An 18,816-nucleotide genomic window follows, 5' to 3' on the forward strand; every position below is an offset into this window, starting at 1 on the left:
CACATGTAAGAGCATTGGTATAACTATACTCTCGTACATTTCCCTCTTTGCTTCCATGGACAAAGTTCTCTGTCTCCACAGACTCCTCTGTGCACCACTCACCTTTTGCTCCTCATCAATTCTATGATTCACCTCATCTTTCATAGACCCATCTACTGACACATCCACTTCTAAATATCTGAATACATTCACCCCCTCCACACACTCTCCCTCCAACCTGATATCCAATCTTTCGTTACGTAACTTTTTCATTATCCTTATCACTTTACTCTTTCCTATTAATAAATAAAAAAATACATTTCAGTCCACCAAAAATTCATGTAATTATAATACATAAAAAATTTAACAAGTGCTGATATTAAGCTATTTGTAGCCATACTACTGTCTTCATCTTTTGAAAGTATTACAAAACATGTTAATATTATCTTACTCTGAAGCGGTACAAAGAGTATGAGGAGCATAATCCCGGCCAGGCATGATGGCCCGAGCTCTGTCCAAAGGATGCCCAACACTATCAACGTCTGCAATAACAAAAATACTTCAGTTATTTTGTATGTAGTGTGTATTTGTAAAAATGAAAGTATAAACATCTGAAAACTGTTCATGTTGCTTATAAGAGAAAATAGCAGTAGGTAGTTAGTAGGTGGCAGCAATAGTGGCAGCAGAGGCAGTATTGCAAACTCTCAAGTGAAGGACATTTAATTCAGCAAAATTTAAAAGTGGAAATATTTTAAAACATTCAAATTATATGTAACACAGAGCAAAATATTTCCACAAAAACCGGCACCAGTCAGGCATTGCCATTAATGATGGCAAAAACGGTAGTCTAAGAAAGGAACATACAAAATATGACCCAAAAGGGAAGTATTTCAAGTGACATTCAAGACATTGGGGTACAAAATTTGTCTGCATGATCAGGTGCCACATGAAGTTGTGTCTACTCCATATTCAATATTTACTGCTCAAAACTCATTCTCTTGCATGTACTAAAGCAATATCAGCAATGTTACGAGTCACTGTGTTAACTGGGATTTAAGAATTACAAATATGCATAACAAGAAAATACAGTAATACATAAATATTCTTAATTTACACAATAACATTTTAATGAAAGATAAACATTTAAGAAACATGAAATCACAATCACATGACTGACTATTCAGAAAAGTAGACTGATATTGCACTTTATTTTATATACAAAGGTTCTCAAAAACAGTCATAAAAATCAGAAAGTTTTGGTCACAAGGTGAGCAGATTTGAGGGTTTATAGCCACATGTAAAAATTTAAACCAGACCATCAATCATCAAATTTGTAAAAATAATCTCTTCTAATTTTCAGAGTCAAGAACTTACCTGAAGGGGACCAATCCAGAGGTAGTGCATGAAGATAACGCTGGTATCAAATCTGTTAACATCATTTGACAACAAATTGACCATCTGGCCAATTGTTGTCTTTCCCAAGGCTGCCTTACTCAAGCGCAATGCCTGATAAATATATAAATTTTCTGAAGTGTCTTTACAGTGTGTACAACACAGAGATAATGAGCATCGTTAGAAGAAAACTGATGAAGCATGCATTTTATGAACATGTAATTGCATTTTCCTAGGTAGTAGGTTGGTAAACAGCAACTACCCAGGGAGGTACTACCGTCCTGCCAAGTGAATGTAAAACAGAAACCTGTAATTGTTTTACATGATGGTAGGATTGCTCGTGTCTCTTTTCTGTCTCAAACATGCAAGATTTCAGATATGTCTTGCTACTTCTACTTACACTTAGGTCACACTACACATACATGTACAAACATATATATATATACACACATCCCTCTGGGCTTTCTTCTATTATCTTTCTAGTTCTTTTTCTTTTTTATTTCCTCTTATTTCCATGGGGAAGTGGAACAGAATTCTTCCTCCGTAAGCCATGCGTGTTGTAAGAGGCGACTAAAATGCCAGGAGCAAGGGGCTAGTAACACCTTCTCCTGTATATATTACTAAATGTGAAAGGAGAAACTTTTGTTTTTCCTTTTGGGCCACCCCGCCTCGGTGGGATACGGTCGGTTTGTTGAAAGAAAGATTCAGAAAATCTTCAATATATGAGAGAATCGTATAAAAGAACTTTGCAAGAGAATCAAAAGTGTACAGTATACTGTACAAGTTACTCTGATTGTATCTTCTTTCTTTCAACGTACAAGCCGTATCCCACCGAGGCGGGGTGGCCCAAAAGGAAAAACAAAAGTTTCTCCTTTCAAATTTAGTAATATATACAGGAGAAGGGGTTATTAGCCTCTTGCTCCCGGCATTTCAGTCGCCTCTTACAACACGCATGGCTTACGGAGGAAGAATTCTGTTCTCCTTTCCCCATGGAGATAAGAGGAAATAAACAAGAACAAGAACTAGAAAGAAAATAGAAGAAAACCCAGAGGGGTGTGTATATATATGCTTGTACATGTATGTGTAGTGTGACCGAAGTGTAAGTAGAAGTAGAAAGATGTACCTGAAATCTTGCATGTTTATGAGACAAAAAAAAAGACACCAGCAATCCTACCATCATGTAAAACAATTACAGGTTTCTGTTTTATACTCACTTGGCAGGATGGTAGTACCTCCCTGGCAGGTTGCTGTCTACCAACCTACTACCTAGACTATGACTGTATATTCTAATAAATTCCCATCTGTGTATGTTACACCTCATTCAAAGTGAAGCATATTAATCCTTTGCAAGCATCTTGCCTACCAACCATTTTCTCCCATGCACTGAACAAGTGCAGACATCCTAGCCAGAGAACTCATCTCCTGTCACCCTTTACCCCAATACAAGCATTCACACACACTGAAAGAATATAGGAATTTCATCAAATTGAATATGCAGACTAAAGAATAGTTTAATACAAGATGAAACACCTTCGAGAGTCACACCTATTAATGTCACATGCTATACTGTCCTCCAATTTAAACAGAGCACATGAAGCTAACAACTTGAAGCAGTGACCATGTGTCTTGCACTGCCTGATGTAGTCCTCCCATTTGTTATCTCACCAATGTTTAAAGCAAGCAAACATTAGCACACTGTAACTAGTGTGAAACTCAATGATCTATTTAGGAAAAGGTTGTAAATAATGTAAGTTACATGAATGTATTGTTGAAGCAAAGGACTTGAGGGAACAAGCTAAATAAAAAAAAATCAAGGAGAAACTTGTGATGTGGAAGAATCTCTTGGAATCTCTGGCCACAAAGAATAGCAAGACAGTCAACAAAACAAAATATACAGTCATAACTTTTTAAAGTCTACTTTAATAATACATGATTATATTTCTTACTTTATATTAACATAAGGATGAGTGTTTACATGCAGTGATAATTAAAACTGCTGTTTTAGCAAATGCCTTAATGTTATAGAAAGCAGAACTACAGAAGACTAAGTGAATAGTATAATAAAATGAAAAGTAGAGCTATCTTGGTAGTGAATGCCTTAGTGTTAGAAGAAGTAGAATTGTGCTGTTAGTGACTGTTAACCCTTAAATGGTCCAAACGTATATATACATGTACGTTTTTTTCAACATCTGAAAGAACGTAAAAAAATGTAGATCTCTTTTGTTTTACATTTGAAAACGTGTAAAAAAACTTTTATCTACATTTTTTTTGTTATATTTGAAAATATGTAAAAAAAGTAGATCTACTTTTGTAGCATTACGAATTTGAACGTCGATCTGTTTGGACTGTTTATGGGTTAAAGACGATAAAAAGAAAAGCTGTTTTTAAGTGAATGCAATGGCACTGAAAATTAGAATTGCTTTGCTAGTAAATACTATAGTGCTATGGAAAAGAAGAATCTTAACAGGTTTTTCAACTGTGAAAAACAAAACTAATTTATCTTCTTTCACCCAGTACTAAGCAGCAAACTAAAAAAAAAAAAAAAAGCAGGCAAGATGCAAGAGATGCAGCACCTTCACCAGTACCTTTCTGTATATCATGGCACAGCTTGCTACCCGTATCTGCATGCCACTATGCTGTATGCCCCAGAAGAAGGGATGGTGTGCAAATATATAAAGCACCGATGCCATCACCACGCCTGCCGAGAAAAGCCAACCGTCCAGTGTCGTGTACCCTTCCTCCCTATTGAAATAACGGATCAGTCCACCCAGGCAGAGTGGCTGACCAATCCTGTAAAGCAAGGCATCCTTGTCTAGAGGCAAACTTTGCTTGCAAAGATTATATATTTGAAGAGTACGACCACCATTCCCTTAGTAATATGCATAATATAATAGAAATAACTTTTTTCTATATAACCAATACCTTGATGCATTATAACTATATATAGACCATAACATCCTGTCTTTAGAATAACTTAATGCTTAAACCATTTGCTTCCTGCAAGAAATTATCAAGGACAAAAAATTTATTTAAGAGATTAATTGCACATAAGGCCCGAGGTAATTTGATGTTTATATTAACCCAAAAGAAGGGAGGAAGAAGGGTCAGGGAAAATAGACCAAAAACAGTTTTGTCAATGTGGTTTAGGACACCTTGTTGAGAACTGGGCTGCAGGTAGGGGACCCTCCCAAGCCAACAGTTAAGTGCATATAGGTGCACCTTAACTTACAATGGGGGTAACGTTCCGACAAAAGCATTCTAAGTCGAATATGAATATATGCTAAATAACTAAATAACTATTGTCACTGAATAAGTAAATAATTACAGTAATTATATATACCAGTATTGAAAAGTAAATAAATGAGTACAAGTTACGGAGTGTAAGCAAGGTAATATTTTGTGAAGGGATTTAGGGACACCAGTTAGCCGGATCTAAGTCCTGGAGGTGGTACGTACAATGCCTACACTTTAAAAGAGGGGTTTGGGATATTTGCTATTTGGAGTGATATCTGAACTGTCTTATCTGTGTGCCTCTGCAGAGACAGTGATTATGCATGAATGATGGTGTCGTTTCTTTTTTGGGCCACCATGCCACGACAGGAGACTGCCAGCACATTGGGAAAAAAAGTTACGGATTGCTGTCTTCATGCTGGATAATTATCTTAAGTTTCGTCTCCAAAGAAATTGCTTTTGCACCATAGTAAAGTTGAAATGTCGTAAGTCAAACCACTAAGTTGAGGAGCACCTGTACTGCATCAGGTATAATAGAGAGGTGCCCCTTGCTTTATGGGGTCTATGCATTTTAGGCTCATTGTAGCTGCATTAAGCTCAATCAGGCCACTTGATTTTGCATAATAATCTTTAATACCTTCAGCAAACTGCATATCACATAGTGAAATTACACATGCATAATTATCAACAGAAATGGAAAATCAACTATACATTGGACCGTCGACCAACGATGTCATCGTCTAATGTTAAATCCAACTAGCGATACATTTTAACGCAAAAATTTTGCCTCGACTAGCGCTAAAAAACTCGACCAACACGATTCGTTCCATTCGAGACGTGTCCACTTGTGGCCAGTGTTTACATGCCAGCCAGCCACCGCGGTCCCATCCAAACATACAATTGGAACATTTCATATTATCACAGTGTTTTTAGTGATTGCACCTGCAAAATAAGTCACCATGGGCCCCAAGAAAGCTTCTAGTGCCAACCCTACAGCAAAAAGGGTGAGAATTACTATGGATATGAAGAAAGAGATCATTGCTAAGGATGAAAGTGGAGTGCGTGTCTCCGAGCTGGCCAGGTTGTACACAAAACCCCAATCAACCATTGCTACTATTGTGGCCAAGAAAACGGCAATCAAGGAAGCTGTTCTTGCCAAAGGTGCAACTATGTTTTCGAAACTGAGATCGCAAGTGACAGAAGATGTTGAGAAACTGTTATAGGTGTGGATAAACAAAAAACAGATAGCAGGAGATAGCATCTTTCAAACGATCATATGTGAAAAGGCTAGGAAGTTGTATGACGATTTAATTAGAAAAATGCCTGCAACTAGTGGTGATGCGAGTGAATTTAAGGCCAGCAAAGGTTGGTTTGAGAGATTTAAGAATCGTAGTGGCATACACAGTGTGATGAGGCATGGTGATGCTGCCAGTTCGGACCAAAAAGCAGCTGAAAAATATGTGCAGGAATTCAAGGAGTACAGTGGACCCCCGCATAACGATCACCTCTGAATGCGACCAATTATGTAAGTGTATTTATGTAAGTGCGTTTGTACGTGTGTTTGGGGGGTCTGAAATGGACTAATCTACTTCACAATATTCCTTATGGGAACAAATTCGGTCAGTACTGGCACCTGAACATACTTCTGGAGTGAAAAAATATCGTTAACCGGGGGTCCACTGTACATAGACAGTGAAGAATTGAAACCTGAACAAGTGTTTAATTGTGACACTGACAATGTTGTGAAACACTTTTGGAATGTCATAAAGGAACAGGAGGTACAGGCCTCTATGGACAGATATGTTGTGCAACAGAGGTCCAGTGACTCAAGCTGGTCCTAGTGGCATTAAAAGAAGAAGGGAAGTAACCCCGGAAAAGGACTTGACACCTCAAGTCCTAATGGAAGGGGATTCCCCTTCTAAACACCAACACCATCCACACACTCCCCTCCTGCCATCCCATCAATCATCACCAGATCTTCAATAAAGGTAAGTGTCATGTAATTGTACATGTCTTCTTCAGTTTGTATGTATTAAAATTAATATTTCACATGGTAAAAATTTTTTTTGTCAATACTTTTGAGTGTCTTGCACGGATTAATTTGATTTCCATTATTTCTTATGGGGAAAATTAACTCTACTAACGATAATTTTGATTAACGATGAGCTCTCAGGAACGGATTAATATCGTTGGTCGAGGGTCCACTGTAATAGCAAATTTGCATAAAGTTTGGAAAACCTACATTATTTTAAATTTCCAGACTGTTTATATCCAACAATAGTAGTAATTGCAATACAAACACGGGTTCAAGAGCTCATCTTACAGCATTTTATGCAGAAAATCTAATTCAGAAAAGATAATTCTAATTTGATTTTATTCATCTTTCAAATTCACATGCACATTCACCCAGTAGTGAACAGCAGAGGCAGGGCCAGGAGCTATGACTCAACCCCTGTAACCATATATAGGTGTGCACACACGTACACACAAATAAAAGAAATTCAATGCATTTTAAATTATGAAAATGATCCCCGAAATGCCTTCCAGGTAAATCTATTCACTTCCTGGGAAACAAGGTCAGGTACACTTATTCTCAATTACTATAATAAACATGGTAACTGTCTTCACAGATATTGTATACTCTGTTAGTGATCGACAGATAGGAACAAAATGTATACTTTCAAAACTAGACATTATCAGACACTAACACCAGGGTTGTTGTACACTATTTGTAGTATATACAGTACTTTCAAAACTACCGATATGATCAAAGACTAAGGTCAGGGTTGTAGTATACAGTACTTTCAAAACTTCTGATATGATCAGACACTAAGCTGGGGCAAATGTCAGCAAAACTCCAATACCTTTATTTAATTCTCTCAAAATAACTTGCTATCAGTGATGGCCTGAAATACAAGGAACCAGAAGGATATAAATTTAGTTGAAACATGTAGTATATTTTTTCTGCAAGAATGTGGAGTTCAGGAAACAAAATTCCATAGTACTGACCAGTATGCCCTCTCATCCTCAGTATATTTTTTGCCAGTCATCTTCTAAGGCTTTCAAGATAAAATAAAGCATTAGCAAGTCTAGCAAAACTTGTTCCTTGATAAGTCAAATCACAGTGAACTATAAAAAAGAAAGATATGTACACAAATAACCCGCACATAAAAGAGAGAAGCTTACGACGACATTTCAGTCCAACTTGGACTTTGTAAATGGTCCAAGTCGGACCGAAACGTCGTCGTAAGCTTCTCTCTTATGTGCGGGTTATTTGTGTATCGTTCCAGTCACGGTATTGTGCCTTTTCTGTTATTTAAAGACATGTAAACAGCACTGGGAATTTTAAGTTCCAGAATGCAAACCTCAGAAACATAACTAGGATCTCTATTCTCAAATACAATAACAGAAAAATTTATTTTGTGTAAAATGATACTGAAAAAAAAAAATAGATTAAAAGTCAAAATGCGTATTTCTCTTTTTTCCAAGTTTAATATATGATTAAATAAAACTATGAAGGTAAACAGTCACCAAACAATCTAAAACTAATTTTCCACATCAGTGTTAAAGACGTATAACCAATGGAAACAAACACGCATGCAGTTTAATGCGATCCTTTATTGACAACGTTTCGCCCACACAGTGGGCTTTTTCAAGTCACAAACAGATCTACCTGGGGTGGAAGGAACGGGAGTATTTATAGTCAGGTTCAGAATGTTGAGGTCAGGTGGAGAATGCTGCATCTGATGATCTACCGGGTGGGGTTATAGAGTCTTGGGTAGCTTGGCAGGGGTATTGGACAAGACTCTATAACCCCACCTGGTAGATCATCAGATGCAGCATTCTCCACCTGACCTCAACATTCTGAACCTGACTATAAATACTCGCATACCTTCCACCCCAGGTAGATCTGTTTGTGACTTGAAAAAGGACACTGTGTGGGCAAAACGTTGTCAAAGGATCACATTAAACTGCATATGTGTTTATGTTTCCATTGTGTCGGTATTTTATACCATTTATTTTCAACGTATAACCAATTTTAAAGTCATTCTGAATACAACATATACATAATAGAAATATTAACAACATATATAACAAGGAAAACAATTTTGTGTCTAGTATAATTCTTCAATTTGAAAATCTTTTAAGATATGAAAGCGATGTGTTGAGAAGCAGCAGCATGCACCTGAAACCCACCTTAACTATACTGTAGAAATTCTCACCTCTAACGCATCACGGTGCATGACAGCAGAGCTCTAGACAAGCACTACAAGCCTCTAAACTAATATTAACATGCATGGATTGTGAAAAAAAAAAGATTACTACAGTACTACTCTTTGTAATATTATATGGGAAAGCATTAACCCCATAAGGGTCATGCAGCACCTGGGTAAAAGGTGTAATCAGCAGTGATCCATAGAGGGGAAGGATAGCTCCCAATTCCTGAGATCAAGAGCCCTTTACTACCATCAAGGCATCCCTCTTCATGGAGTAACCAAAGATAAATGCACAAGTATTAGAATTCCAAACATATTTCAATTTTATAACAAGCTTTAATTTATGTCTATGTGCTTCTATAGATGTAGCTGTTATGTTTCACATCAGATTTAGTTGATGCAGAGAAAGACCTACCTTTCTGAAGATCAAGGTACAAGAAGCTGTCTTGGCATGCAGGCTGATGCGGCGACATTTGAAGTTGAATGGGTGGTAGACAAATATGTGTAGCACAGCAATGAGAACAATGCCTGCAGCACACACCACCCCAGAGGTGAGACTCATGACAGAGCGGTTGTCATAATAGCGGATCAAACCGCCAAGCAAGAGGGGCTGAGCTACCCTGTAACAGTGCCACTCTTACATAAAGGGAGAAAATGGGAAGTAGGTAAATATGAAAACAAGAGAAGTTATTGGAAGAAACAACAGAGGAAGAGCACTCAAATGGGAGAGGTGGGCAAGATAGAGAAAAGAGGGGAAAGGGGGTGAATAGGAAAAGCAAGAGGGATGAAGCAAGGGGAGGAAAGCAAAGAGAAGGGAGAGAGGGAAAAAACAAAGGGGGATAGAAGTACAAGATAATTGAATTGTTTGAATAGAGAGATCAAGATAAAGAACAATTAGAATGGAGGAAGGTATCAGGACTACTGTGCTGATTAAGACTGCTAAAAACATTACAAACATCTACACAGTCAAGAAGCCATGTATACTCTACTAGTAACACAAAAATAAGCTAGCAGATTTTGCTTATTTTTAATGCAACAAACTCCAAGTCAACAAAGCCAGTTTCAGGAACATGGCAGCAATTAGGCCATTTCATTAACAAGTATTTACAGTGTCAAAAATCTGTGCCTTAATGACCAGAGTTCTGCATAATGCAACAAACTCAAAGAAAATACTTTACATTAAACAAGTTGAAACAAAGCCAGAATTCAAATGCAGCTTTAAACAAGATTAGTTCATGTTTTGTATGTGTAATTAGTCTACTTATCAATTTATATTTTAAAACCTGAACCTTAGATTTTTTTTTAACCTTCAATTTAAAAACTTTACATCCATATTGCCACCATAATAATGAGCAGGACATATCTAACAGGAACACAGGAATAATTACAATGCAAGCAGTATCATAAGTACTGTAACTTGAATTACAACAATAAACATACATAGGATACCAGGCTGAGCACCGAACAAGCAGAAATCTGGTCGAGGAACAAAACAGGTATAATGTAAAACTATCACAGTTTACTGCTGATTAAGCTTGCATAGTAAACAGATTCATAACAAAAAATTACTTAAATTTAGGTACAAAACTTAAAATTACTAAATAACAGCATAACAAAAGCTATACAAGGCAGTGTCAAATTACACTAGCATAATGAAACATTTTTAGTAACAACATTTAAGTCTTAGGAACTAGATTCCCAGATAAAACAAAAAAGTACTGTAGTGCAAAGTTCAGCATGAACGAGTCAGCCAACTTAGGGTTCTGATGTTACTACATAAGAAGTGTGAACAAGAAAACAATATACTTTCCTTATTTACCTGAATATTCATGAATCAACTGAAGGCTTTTTGGACCAATTTAGAGATTATATGGTTATACACCAGAAATTAGATTAAATAAAATTAGAAACTAATAATGCTTCCTCAGTACAAATTGAACTTTGTACAGTACTACTGGGTTGCAAGACCACTACATTACACATTCTGCCAACAGTAATCTTGTAAATCACTTGGTAGCAATGTGATATAGGTATCACTCATAGATTAAAATCCAACCTGAGTGTCCACAAAGTTCTTTGCCAATTTCAATTGTTTTTTTTAACAGATGGAGTGAGTGATGATTAAAGTGTTTCTTCACTTTTTTGGGGGGCCACCCTGCCTCAGTGGGAAACTGTGTTAATAAAAAAATTGTATGAAAATACTGCTTTCTACATTTTTATACAGCTTCACCATTGTCTAATCTATGCAGCCTCAACATAAGCACCCATAACAGACATAATACAGCTAATCGATACACTGGTTCTTTCCACACATTGGCCAACAAGTATGGTGTGGCTTTTCTGATGAAATTATTTATTCTAGTGCAGTGTTTTTTTTTTATGTCAGCCACTGGCATTAGTGAAAACAATTCTGCATAAACCTGACAAGAAGTCTAAAGGTGTAATCTGAGACAAGAGTGCGGACCATATGATAGGAGTCGTTACTCCCAGTCCATCTGCCAGGGAACTTCATATTGTGATAATTATATGCAGAAAGCTGCCTTTTCCTATATTTTACCATACTGTTGTGATAAGTTCTTGAAATCTGAAAATGGACTTAGCGGACACCCTGCATTTCTAATTTTTTTTTCATAGTTTACAAATTCTCAAATTTTAGTGCTACTCTTTTGAAAACAGAATATGAAACTTACTGACAAAAAATTAGTTTGTAATAGAGCAAACTAATAAAAAAAACAGTCAAAATACAATAATGGATGCTAAATCAACACAAGATATATTGCATCACAATATTATAGCCCACTAACATGCATGGTCAACAAAAGCAGCATGGAGTAACCTGTAAGTAGTATTGTACTTACCATTTACTCATCCACTGAAGGCTGGCAGGAGCTAAATTACAAAAAAAGTTCAACTTCGTGTATAAGAAATTTACTCTATAAATTATGACTTAAGGAGAGAAACAGTACCTTAGGACACATTCTTCGAAAGCTGCATACAAACCAACACGTGCATACTCCCATCCAAAGCACCGAACGAGTGCTCTGACGTAGCTTGCTTTCTTCCCTTTCTTTTTGCTCCTCTCTAGTTCTTCATCCCACTTTCTGTGAAACAAAGTATTTAACAACACATGCATACATCACCTCACACTAGAACAATGTAACAATTGCACAATAGAATCTACAAGAAAAAAGTGAAAACTGTCAAGCTCCTGAATTAACAAAATCACAAGATTAACCCTTTACTAGGCAGGCCAATAAATTTATTGACCTGTTCCATAAAGGGTTAATTAATTAAATGTGATAAAAATGAACAATATTATGAATATTTTGTAAAAGTGGTTATCAAAATGCCAATATCATGAAACAAACTGCAGTACAGTATTAAGGCACAGATCACTCTTTGATGTTCCTCGTGTTCATCTCACACTATGCAAAAACTCAATGCACATAAAAGGCCCTAAAATCTGGAATTCATTACCTGTAAATATAAAAGAAACACTACCTGTTTATAAATTCAAGTCTCTACTCAAAGATCACTTACTCACCCAAAACCAAATAAATACTGAATAACTGAACCTTATAAATTGTATATCTTAAATGTTTCTCACAATTATATCACATAAATGTTAAACCTAAAACCGAATCTAACTTTATTATTTTTTAAATACACTACCTAACAGAATCCTTCATATGACTGAATGCAACCATATGACCTGTCTTTGTAATACTCACTTGTGCTTTATAGTAATCTGTTTACATTAATGTTTTATCACTGACTTCATCATTGCTTAGTTAATCTTAAGTTAATTTTAAGCCGGCCCGTAATGCTATGCATAGTATAAGTGGCTTTGGCATGCTGCTCTTATCTGTATTTTTTTGTACCTCTGTATGTGTGCTCAAATGTATAATAAATAAATAAATAAATAAATAAATAAATAAGGCATATTCACACGTGCATAAACAGGTTCTAAATGGAAGGTTGAGAGAATTTTTTTCATCAGCATCAGGTGTCTGAGGTAAGATCATGGAGAGAGCCATTCAGACTGTTTACATTTAGGTATAAACCCCACTATGGGGGAATTTGTTTGTACAGTACTATTAAATGGATTAATACACATTTCAGACCCATTCACCTATCTACAATTTTCACTTTTTGACACTTTTCTGACCATCTCTGCCAGTTTTCTTTAATGACAGGTACACCACTGAAAGTGTGTGATTCCAGGCACTAAGGTGTGTGTTAACCCTAATTGTACTATATTAATGGGACACTTAACAGTGTAGATATAACTGCAGCTACAAGTGATGGCAAACACTTGAGATACCCATGACATCTGTGATCATTTTCAGAGGTTCTACCCTTGCAGCCTGGCTCCAAGCCCAGACTTTGTTAGCTGCTCGGTTAGCCTTTAAGTTTTGAGGAGCTGAACACTGACAATAATGGCTGTCTACTTAAATTATTAAGACAAGTTAAAGGTCTACTTACTTTTGAATATTATCACCTAGTTCCTTGGAAGAATCCTGCTCCTGGACACTGTACAGATCATGGACATCCAAGGAACGCTGGTAACCAAGTCTCATCAGTGGCATGATCCACCTGCAACATCATAAAACAACCTAAATAATAATCATCCTATTTCTACATGTACAATGCGCACAAACCTAACTGACATAATACTACTGAGAAAGTCCCTTGTTATGCTGAGCATTTCCTGCAAAATTATGTCAATTTTTGTCCTCACGATGCAACCCACACCACTCGACTAACACCCAGGTACCTATTTTACTGCTAGGTGAACAGGGACAGTAGGTGTCTTAAGGAAACATGTCCTAATGTTTCCACCCGTACAGGGGATTGAACCTCTGACCTCAGTGTGTGAGCCAAGTGCGTTAGCAACAATAATATATAATTATTGCTAACGCACTGTATGATAATTGTACTTATGTACATACCTAAAAAACTAAACCATGACTAATCATTCCTGTTTTGTTTTTACTGTCCGAGAAATAGGGTAAAACTTCAGTATATTTCTTTTTGTGAATATGGATTCAAAATTGATGGCAATATAGTCCAGACCTGTATTTCAGTTCCATGAATCGAGCCTGAATGTATTTCATTACCCCCAAACGATGTATGACCCCTACGAGTTTACCACATATGCGCCTGGTGTATTGTAACATGCATGGAGGTATTTTGGCTACTCTCTCTCTAAATAACAATGTACAATGTAAAAAAAATGTATTTGGGGAATATGGGTAGTTCACTTTCTTTTTTTATATAAATTTTACAGGCTAAAAGCTGTTATCCTCAGCTCATATCAAAGCCGAGCTTTAAGGTATATCGTTCCCTGGGATGCCACCCACAACAGTCTACTAACACCCAGGTACCTATTTACTGGTAGATGAACAGTACAGTAAGTGTAAAGAAATTCCCAGCGTTTACACCTGTACCAGAAATCTAACCACGTACCCTCAGTATGAAAGCTGAGTGCGCTACCAACAGAGCCCCTTAGATATATATATATATATATACGGATATTACAGGCATCCTCTTAAGAACAGACAAATGGAAGACAGTTGAAGGCACCCTCAGCAGTTTAATTATGACACATGCTCACACCGTGCACAATGACTGTCTGTTTACTGTTATATTCATATTGTTTCAGATGTAGTATGTTAAAATTTATTTTTAGAAATAGAAGACAACCTAACTTAGAAATATGCTGCAAACCGTATTTGAAGACCCTACATGTTGGGAGGTCAAGTGGGATTCTATATACAGAAGTTTGATAGACATACCAAATTACATTATACACTATAAAATGCAGCTGATTTTTTTTAGGACATTAGATGTTTCGCTTCTAGTGTGCAAAAGTTCTAATAAATGTTCTAAATACTGCATATTCGACTACTATATTTCCTTATCAGCCATCTGCCCCCTCCCTTCATCCGTTTTCTTTCCCAGTCAACTATCTGGGATTTAACAACTAAAATTAACCCAAAATTAATCAATTATACGAGAAAGTGGTAAAAAACTGCAAAAAAAAAAATCTGACCAGGGAGTAATTTTTCTGATGAACATTGGGCGAGTAAAACTGAAGTTGCTTTACAACGAGACTTACATTGAAAAACCAAGGATGCATCCACTGCTGAATGTGGCTTTTTCAACATTCATAAATCCGTCTAAAACCTCGTTTTCTTTAGAAGATAGACCGCCTTCCCAGCCAACAGCCACAATGATGAAGCTGATGTTAAAGCTCTAATTACATATTACTGTACAAACCTACCCCCTGTCCATCCCCCCCACTGGTCTTCCCTTGGCCACCCCCCCACTACACTTCCCCTGGCAACGTCTTCCCACTACCACCAGCTCGCTATCATGACCTTGCCACCCACAAATGCCCTACCCCCCTTGATCACACCACAATTAACCCCTCTCCCCACCAATTCCCTCTCCCTCTGATCACCACAATTAACAACCCCTGACCACAACACCACTACCTCCCCTACGCCACACCACCACTACCTCCCCTTGGCCACAACACCACTACCTCCCACTGGCCACACCACCACTACCTCCCCTAGTCCACACCACCACTACCTCCCCCTGGCCACACCACCACTACTTCCCCCTGGCCACACCACCACTACCTCCCCCTGGCCACACCACCACTACCTCCCCCTGGCCACACCACCACTACCTCCCCCTGGCCACACCACCACTACCTCCCCCTGGCCACACCACCACTACCACCCCCCGGCCACACCACCACTACTTCCCCCTGGCCACACCACCACTACCTCCCCCTGGCCACACCACCACTACCTCCCCTAGTCCACACCACCACTACCTCCCCCTGGCCACACCACCACAACCTCCCCCTGGCCACACCACCACTACCTCCCCCTGGCCACACCACCACTACCTCCCCCTGGCCACACCACCACTACCTCCCCTAGTCCACACCACCACTACCTCCCCCTGGCCACACCACCACAACCTCCCCCTGGCCACACCACCACTACCTCCCCCTGGCCACACCACCACTACCTCCCCCTGGCCACACCACCACTACCTCCCCCTGGCCACACCACCACTACCTCCCCCTGGCCACACCACCACAACCTCCCCCTGGCCACACCACCACTACCTCCCCCTGGCCACACCACCACTACCTCCCCCTGGCCACACCACCACTACCTCCCCCTGGCCACAACAGCACAACCTCCCCGAGGCCACACCACCACTACCTCCCCCTGGCCACACCACCACTACCTCCCCCTGGCCACACCACCACTACCTCCCACTGGCCACACCACCACTACCTCCCCTAGTCCACACCACCACTACCTCCCCCTGGCCACACCACCACTACCTCCCCCTGGCCACACCACCACTACCTCCCCCTGGCCACACCACCACTACCTCCCCCTGGCCACACCACCACTACCTCCCCCTGGCCACACCACCATCCGGCCACACCACTACTAATGAAGCCTAAATATAGTTTTCCTAGTTTACTCTGTACTTGCTCGTTCAGTTTCTTCCTACTTAATTACTATATAAACTCACAGGAGTGACTCAAGCTAGCACACTTTTTTTAACGGATTTGTGTCATTTTATATTAGAAAATACACAAAAGATTATCTCCTGTTTTTTTTAAAAATTAAGGAAATCAAAAGCATCATATTGTGTTTACCTTATTTTATGCTAAAATTTTAAGAACAGTAAGAAGTGTTTCGCTAACATACTTCATAAGTATTTCTTAAGTCATAGTTAGGAAGTGGAATAGTCTAGCAAGTGAGGTAGTGGAGGCAGGAACCATACATAGCTTTAAGATGAGGTATGATAAAGCTCATGCAACAGGGAGAGAAAGGACCTAGTAGTGCTCAGTGAAGAGGCGGGGCCAGGAGCTGAATATCGACCCCTGCAACCACAATTAGGTGAGTAAATCATGCATGATTCTTCCGGCGGGTTAGCCACCCAGGATAACCCTAGAAAGTCAGTGCGTCGTCGAGGATTTCCATTGGAGTCCTTCAATGTTGTTCCCCAGGATGCGACTCACACCAGTCGACTAACACCCAGGTACCTACTTACTGCTAGGTGAACAGGGACAGCAGGTGTAAGGAAATATACCCAATGTTTCCACTCATGACGGGGACTGAACCAGGGGCGTTGTCAGTCGAACCACGAGACACCGTGATGGTTAGCAAGTTTATTCAGGTACAAGTACACCTAAATACTGTTACATAAATTATCATACATAACAGCATGTGTAGATTACTTAAGGTAGCCCATAAAAGTTTGACAAAGTGACGTATTTCCATTGGGGTCTTTGTAATAACCTATTATTTAGGTGTCCCGTAGCTCAATCCCTAGCGCACTCAGCTCACACACAGGTCCGGGGTTTGAATCTCCTCCGGTACGGCTAGAAAACATTAGGGACGTGTTTCCACAAGAAACCTTCTGTCCCTGTTCACCCATCAGTTTAAAATGGGTACCTGGGTGTTAATCGACTGGTGTGGGTCGCATCCTGGGACAAAACTGACCTAATTTGCCCGAAATGCTCAGCATAACAAGCGGCTTTCTATATAGTAGTATATCATTGATGTCAGCTATGGTGTGTATACCTTGTACATGTACTTGTAAATAAAGATATTATTAATAATTATTATACAAGTTTTCCTATCAAACTCCGTCACTTAGGATGGATTTTTTTTATACTCCGTAACATTGGGTGGATTTTCAAGTCTGGTAATAAAATCCGTCAGCCTGAACGGAGACCACACAAGAGCGACGAGGTTATTTTTATACTAGTTTACAAAATCATTTATATATTTTCCTAAATATAAAATTAAGTCATAGTGACCTAGTTTCAATTCTTCACAATCTGCTATATAAAACAATTGCAAAAGTTACAAAATTTGTACGAGGTTTCGTGGCAACAGCCAGCAGAGATGCAGTTACTTCCTATATTCCTCAATTTACAAATGTCCCCCCCCCCCGGGTCATGCACTCGCCACCATTTTCCTTCTTATATTTACCATTTTCTTTAAAGCATATTCCCCCCCCCCTTTTATTTTTTTTTATTTATTAATTTGAACATGATACAGAGAAGTACAAGGAATACAATTTTTAAAGTGCACCATGCCAAAGCCCCTTGTATGCAGAGCATTATGGGCAGGCTTAAAATTAACTTAAGATTAACTTAAGAGCTAATCAACTTTTTAATAATATAATATCTATTTTTACAAGTACATGAACAAGGTACACAGACCATAGCTGACATCAATTACATACTACTACTATGAAGGTCAAGAGAGGCCTGAGCTTGCTACCATCTGCAGCTCATAAGACTGCCATCCCCACGAGCCCCTTTGAGGCGGGGTAGATGGCAGACCAGAGGCCTAGCTTCTCTCTACGAGCCCCGTGAGGGCGGGGAATGTGGCTAGGCCTGGGGACACTTGGTCCCAAAGATGAGGAGGTATTATACCTCCTCCCATGGGAGACTTAAGTCTCGAGACACTCCCCAGATAGGGAGCCAAGGCCGGGTCACCACTACTTGGAAAAGACCCGGGCCAGGAGAATACCGGCGAAAAAAAAAAAACATACTACTACACAGAAAGCCGCTTGTTATGCAGAACATTTCGGACAAATTAGGTCAATTTTGTCCCAGGATGCGACCCATACCAGTCGACTAACACCCAGGTACCCATTATTACTGATGGGTGAACATGGACAACCGGTGTAAGGAAACACGCCCAAAGTCTCTACCCTCGCCGGGAATCGAATCCGGACCCTCACCGTGTGAAGCAAGAGCTTAGCGACATTTTTTTTTTTTTACAATGTAAGTAATCTCAAAACAAGTGATCATCAATGTACAACAACCAAAGGTAGATGGTATACAAATAACCCGCACACAGGAGAGAGAGAAAAGCTTGTAACTGTTCCCGCTCGACTTGGACCATTCACAAGTGTGGCTTGTGAATGGTCAAAG

The 18,816-nt window shown here is 39.0% G+C and overlaps 1 protein-coding gene across 6 annotated transcripts in view; it reads right to left on the reverse strand.

Moving 5' to 3' along the window:
* LOC128697480 (ATP-binding cassette sub-family C member 4-like) overlaps positions 1-13,573 on the reverse strand; it is a 73,636-nt gene extending 60,063 nt beyond the window's left edge. For 3 of the 6 annotated variants that reach the window (XM_070094046.1, XM_070094045.1, XM_070094047.1), the window contains exons 1-5: positions 13,305-13,572; positions 11,786-11,920; positions 3,957-4,161; positions 1,354-1,485; positions 431-521 (exon numbers count right to left, since the gene is read on the reverse strand). In XM_070094046.1, the coding sequence (XP_069950147.1) occupies positions 431-521; positions 1,354-1,485; positions 3,957-4,161; positions 11,786-11,920; positions 13,305-13,408 (667 nt within the window). In that variant the 5' untranslated portion in view covers positions 13,409-13,572. Of the gene's footprint in view, positions 1-430; positions 522-1,353; positions 1,486-3,956; positions 4,162-9,234; positions 9,440-11,785; positions 11,921-13,304 lie in introns of those variants that run through there. The other 3 variants (XM_070094048.1, XM_070094049.1, XM_070094050.1) reach the window with 3 other exon arrangements.
* Between the last annotated feature and the right edge of the window lie 5,243 nt (positions 13,574-18,816).

Source organism: Cherax quadricarinatus, chromosome 44 (genome assembly GCF_038502225.1).
Source record: "Cherax quadricarinatus isolate ZL_2023a chromosome 44, ASM3850222v1, whole genome shotgun sequence".
Classification (NCBI taxonomy): Eukaryota; Metazoa; Arthropoda; class Malacostraca; order Decapoda; family Parastacidae; genus Cherax; species Cherax quadricarinatus.